Source organism: Rosa chinensis, chromosome 4, assembly GCF_002994745.2.
Source record: "Rosa chinensis cultivar Old Blush chromosome 4, RchiOBHm-V2, whole genome shotgun sequence".
Classification (NCBI taxonomy): Eukaryota; Viridiplantae; Streptophyta; class Magnoliopsida; order Rosales; family Rosaceae; genus Rosa; species Rosa chinensis.
Window position 1 is genome coordinate 59,137,964 of NC_037091.1, and position 5,957 is coordinate 59,143,920.

Below are 5,957 nucleotides of genomic sequence, written 5' to 3' on the forward strand. Positions count from 1 at the left end.
TAGAAATGTAGAATGTAAACCTTCGCTGAGAAGGAAACGAAACCAGTACGAAACAGTCTCAGAAAACGACCCGAATCAAACCCTGTGTAGCTTTCAATAACCAGAGACGATCCTCACTCTCCAAGTTCCTCAAGCTTCTATATTTTCTCTCTTCTGATTCTTGCTGGGTTTTAATCAGAATTTGATTTATACTAGGGACTCTTGGGTTTTGAAGATTGTATGATTATCTAAGAGCTCTGTGGAGGTTTTAGGGACTCGTGGGTTTTGCTTACTTGGAGAAGATGATGCTGCATTTTCGAGACCCAGCAAACCTGAAGACCAAGAAGGTAGTTTCTGGGTGCCTTTTTTTGATGGCTTTTTGTACTGATTAAGCTTCTTGGGTCTTCTTGGTTTTTTGATTTCATGGCCTTACTGTATACACTGAATCAAAATTTCTGTTCTTTTGCATAGACCCCAGTTGGGTTTGCTTTAGTTTCTTGTGTGAATAGACTTGTTTAGGACTCAAAGAGTGAGTTTATAAAAAGAGAGTAAATTTAAAAAGAGAGTAAATTTGATGATATGACATTGTGAACATCCTTGATTGGAAATCTAGTCCATTTGGGGGAGATGGGTATTGGAGGTTTTGGGGGGAAATACACAAAACTTCATCTCTGTTTCATAAGTTATAAACTCAGCATTATAGTTGTTGTTTATGTAGTTAATGACTTCCCAATGTTTTGTTAATGGGGACAGATTGTGTTTGAGGAGGCGTATGCTGCTTGTGATTCTGCAACACTTGAACAGCTGAAAGAGTTGAGCTCTAAGCGTAGGATTCTCGAGGAGTCAACTAATGAGAGCAGCCCCATTACTAAGGCCATTGCAAGGGAAATGTCTGGAGGGTTAACTTCCCAGTCTCAACAGGTAATTTTTCAGTTTACGGAAATGTTTTGTTTATATATATATTTTTCAATTCTCTGTTTGTATTTAGTCTAGTATGAGTAAATCGTTGTCCTTCAATCTTCACGGCATTTAGGTTGTGTGATAATGTTACATGAAGAACTTGCCTGCATTGGTACTATTAGTTCTTTTTGTTTGCATCTAGTGCTTATGTGATCCAGTCACTAGTTACTGTTATACTTATTCTAGTATTGTTTCTTCCTTAATGGCACAGGTTCTTCAAAAACTAGAACTGTATCTTCCAGTGTTGGAAAATTTATTCTTCCACATTGATTTGATCAGCAGCAACGAACAGATAGTTCAGTGGACTTCAGAACTCAAGATACAATGGACTAGTGCTCTTAGTTCATCATCGTTCTTTAACTTTGGAGGTTCTAAATATTTTCAAATAGATAACTTGCAATTTGAGATTGTTATGACTCTTTTCCTTTATGGTGCAATCCTTCGGGAGAGAGCATCAGAAGTTCTTCCATCAGGTAGGGGATGCCATCTTACCACCATATTGTACTGTTTGTTTTCTATTATGACCATAGATGCAATGACTTACCATTTTCTTTGCCTTTGTTACAGACCTATTGAAATCTGCGACCCTTTTCAGAGAAGCTGCTGGTGTTTATCACTATCTTGCTCATCAGGTCCTTCCTTCTCTACAGCCTTCAGTCCCTGTGGAAAAGCCACCAGAAGTTGTCCCATCTGTGTCCACTGTCATGAGCCTTATTTGTTTGGCTGAGGCCCAGGTCAGTCCTTCGGTCTTCACTCGCTTGAACTTGTTGTGTTTTCACTACAGAATCATGGGTTTTTTCACTCCATTTTCTAATATATGAACGGATCAACAGTTTTTTCTTAACCATTTTTCTTTCTGATAGTTGAATTTTTGTTTTTTGGTCAGAAATAATTGAAGTTGTTTATTTGACTGTTATAGGCAGTAACAATAAAGAGGGCTGAAGAGAAGGGTACTACTGTTGGTCTGTTGGCAAAGTTGCACCATGGTGTTGTAGAGTTGCTTGATGAAGCCGCATGTGCTTTACATACAGCTTCCATGGAATGCAAAGATATTTCTTCGCGCTTTGTGGTATGTCACATTTGCACACTGTATGTTCATTTCAATTTTGGGAGAAAGCTCAATAATGTTTCCACCTTGAGTGAGAAGTTCTGAACTGATAAATTGTCATTTTCTTTTCCTCTTTGGATGCTGTTTCTGGTTTGTGCAGGAATTCATCACATCTTGCAAAGCGTTACATGAGTTAAAAAGTCAGAAATACTTGGCTGAAAGCCTGAAGAATAATAATGATGGCCAATTCGGGGTTTCTGTTGGACTTCTTCGACGTGCACTGATCAATGCGAAAAGGAAAATACCAAGTGAAGAATCTTGGAAATCTGTTTTCAAAAAGGAAATTGATGATTTTGCCGAATTACTCAGGAAGCATGAACATGAAAATGAATTTGTCTGGCATGAGAAAATCCCCTCTGGTGATGAGTTGCCAAAACCCGAGGGTACCAAAATCGCGAGTGTTATACCTTACAATCCCAAAAGATGGGAAAGAGAGCTCGCCTTCAAGATCTAAATGTATAGAAAAACTAATTGTAAAGTGTTCTTGGCCTCCTTAGGCCTTCAGAGGAAACAAATGCAAATTAAGATCCTCATTCTTTTATGGGAGTGGTGGATGTAATGTTTAGAGTTAATATCTCTCTATAATCTCTATATTTATCTCTTTTGTGCATCTCATTCTTACAAAACAGATAAGAATTTTCTTGATGAATTATTAGAGTACGTAGTTTCTCATACATATGAATTTGGTGTTGACCAGGAAGAGAAAAAAAAAAAAAACAAAAAAAGTCTGTTTTGTGTTGTTGTGGTATGAGCAAGTGGCAAGTGGCAGCATCAAATCCATTTGAAACTTCCTGAACTTTGGGGAGAGAAAATGAACTAATATACAATTGATTCTTCCTTAAAGACACTCTAAATTCGCGGGAAGAACACCATGGCTGTTGCTCAGTGCAGCTCTGTTTTCAAACCATGTTCAAACAAAACACCCTTATCTCCTTTTGCAAACTCTCCTATTCTTTCTACTATTAGCACCACTCCAATTATCTCAGGTTTCAAGCCACTGAGGCTTTCAATGTCCAGGTCTCTTCTCTCTAACTCACAAACTTACAGGAGAGGTAAGGTTGCTTCTGCTTTGGTTTCTGAGGAAAACGCAATCACCTCTAGTTCGTCTGATGATACTGATGGCTTCAAACTCACTTACTTGGAGGTGGGTTTTCATTTTCTTATTGTTCTGTCGTAAGTTGATTTATTCTGGGCATTTCTTGATATAAATATGCATTATTTTCTGTATAGGGAAATAGTTGGTTGTGGGATGTGTGTGGAGTGAAAATATTGGTGGATCCAATCTTGGTGGGTAATTTGGATTTTGGAATCCCCTGGCTCTATGATGCTGCCAAGAGGTTTTTGAAAAATTTCCAGGTACTCTTTCAGTTTGGAATTTGATCTTTTATGGCTAAATTAACCTTCTTTTGAAGTATTAGCATGCAATTGATAAGTTGGTGTGGAACTTTAGCGCAGCTAAGTGATGTTCCGGAAGTTGATTGCTTACTGATTACACAAAGTCTTGACGATCACTGCCATTTGAAGACGTTAAAGCCCCTCTCCGAAAAGTACCCAACTCTTAGAGTAATAGCTACACCAAATGCAAAGGCATTGTTGGATCCCCTTTTCAGCAATGTAAGTGTATTCAATTTGAAACGGTGTGTTCTTTTATCGGCAGAAGTGAATGTCATTTTATCTTCTAATGTTATGGTTTATTCAATTGAGATGACAAAATGACATGAGATTCAAAGTTGTGACTCAAAAGAATCTATGTTTAGCATAGACATCAGTCCTTTCCCGCCAATCTAATCAGAAAAGGAGGAAGAAATGCTTCACTGCACATATCTATCGGCTTCCTTTTGGTTTCCAAAAGGTTGAGATATCGATATTGTTTGTTACTGATCTGTAGTTAAGATCTATATGCAACCTGTAGTGTCCTTGCCAAGAAGTGGTCATTATCTCAATGGGGTGATATTTGAAAACTGAATTGCTTTCGAGAGCCATTTCCAGTCAATCAGTGGTAGTGGGAGATGTGCCTTACTGAAAAAGATGATAATTACTGTTTTGTTTAGGAGATAGCAAATGGGATGTAGATTATGGTTTACACGGTGCATCTGTTCCCTCTCAAATTTTGGTTAATTACACACGCAAGTATGATGATGGACAATACTTTTGTGACAACTTTCATGGGTTCAACTTGGTTCAGTTGGTTTCTGAAACCTGCAATACTTGCAGGCATGCAGCATTGAAGATAACTTGAGAGTTGAGACTATGCTCATCAGATGCATATTCTAATTGGGACTCACTCTAATTCATCCTTTCCAGGTTACATATCTCGAACCTGGCGAGAGCTCCACAATTGAAGCAAGAAATGGTTCTGAAGTCAAAGTTCAGGCCACTCCAGGTCCAGTTCTAGGTCCTCCTTGGCAGCGCCCTGAAAATGGGTAAAGTTTCATTCTTTTACTGCCGTGTGAGACTGGTGAATTCCATTTTCAAAGAATGTTATAGCTGCTGTAATATGTATCTATAACTTTTACTCACGTACAATAATATCTAGAACTTAGTCCTTATTTGCATAATATGCGGTCCTGACTTGATCCTGAAATCTATTTCCCCGTAATTCCTTGAACTATCTGTATATTTCCTTCGACATAATTTTTCTGGTAATTAGATGGTAATTTTCTATTGTAATGTGGACTAGGTATCTCGTCATTTCTCCACAAGAGAAATTTACTCTATACTATGAACCCCATTGTGTATACAACACTGGTTCACTGGGGAAGGAAAGGGCTGACATTGTCATCACACCAGTCATAAAGCAGCTTCTGCCATATTTTACTTTGGTCTCGGGACAAGAAGATGCAGTTCAACTTGCAAAGCTTCTGCATGCCAAGTACAAATTCTTTGTACCTCGATCCTGACTTATACAAAGATGGTTTCATTGTAAGCATGCCAACATATATCTCTGCTTTACATTTTGTAGGTTCATTGTCCCAATGAGAAATGGGGAGTTGGAGAGCAAAGGGTTGCTTGCCAGTATAGTCCAGTCTGAAGGAACAATAGAATCATTCAAGGTTGTGGTCTTATACTTATTGCTCTCATATCGATTTGAGTCATTATGAATCTATGATTATGAAGTATGATCATATTGGATGACATGAGATGGGGGGTCAAGAAATTCCAATATGCCAATTCTCGCTGTGAGATGCATTCGATGAGTAGGGCCATCTTGTTTTGCAGCAAATTTCAGACTTCTTTCCTTTATTGCGCTCCAACTTAAACGCAATGCAAGCTTTCAGTGTGGATGTACAACTAGAAGTAGCCTAGGCCCTGAATAATCATTTTAATAAGTTCGTAAAATTAGGAGATGTTCAATTCTTTGCATACTTTTACTTCCCTAGATAAACCGATTCTCAATTCTGCATGAAACCATAAGAAAACATAGATACCATTAGAGACTACTTACGTTTGGCCTGCTGATCATGCTGTGCATTCTTACAAAATCCATGTTGTAAATTATATGTAAATCTTATACTATATATTATGTTGAAGGTTTGTTATGTCTACATTTCATTACCACTGTAATGTTATTGTGCAGTCATTTGTACTATTTGTATTATTAAGAATATCGCATATCATGAACTGTGAACCAGCACAACTTCTCCTCTTTGGTTGCTCGAGTTTATGATTTTTCCTGCAATATGCTAATTGAATCTGTGGTTATCTAATGCAGGAACTTCTATCGAAGGAATTACCAGATGCACAAGTACTAGAACCAACTCCTGGTGTACCGCTAGATGTGCCACCACTTTCGATCCTTCAATAGTATATTTACTTGCAGATCCACACTATAGTTCCTTCAAGCTGAAACTCTGTACATTCATCCAACGTGTGATATGTAAATGAAATCTTCTCTTCCTTGCATGTTTCA

The 5,957-nt window shown here is 38.0% G+C and overlaps 2 protein-coding genes across 2 annotated transcripts; both read left to right on the forward strand.

Moving 5' to 3' along the window:
* Positions 1 to 2,719, forward strand: LOC112198274 (programmed cell death 6-interacting protein). The gene is made up of 6 exons (XM_024339368.2): positions 1 to 326; positions 733 to 900; positions 1,151 to 1,412; positions 1,507 to 1,673; positions 1,859 to 2,008; positions 2,148 to 2,719. Exons 1-6 carry the CDS (start codon positions 282 to 284, stop codon positions 2,499 to 2,501), a joined length of 1,146 nt encoding a protein of 381 aa, XP_024195136.1. The 5' UTR covers positions 1 to 281; the 3' UTR covers positions 2,502 to 2,719.
* Positions 2,720 to 2,834: 115 nt separating this feature from the next.
* On the forward strand, positions 2,835 to 5,957 carry LOC112198275. The gene is made up of 7 exons (XM_024339369.2): positions 2,835 to 3,191; positions 3,278 to 3,403; positions 3,503 to 3,661; positions 4,352 to 4,470; positions 4,728 to 4,919; positions 5,010 to 5,100; positions 5,760 to 5,957. Exons 1-7 carry the CDS (start codon positions 2,919 to 2,921, stop codon positions 5,850 to 5,852), a joined length of 1,053 nt encoding a protein of 350 aa, XP_024195137.1. The 5' UTR covers positions 2,835 to 2,918; the 3' UTR covers positions 5,853 to 5,957.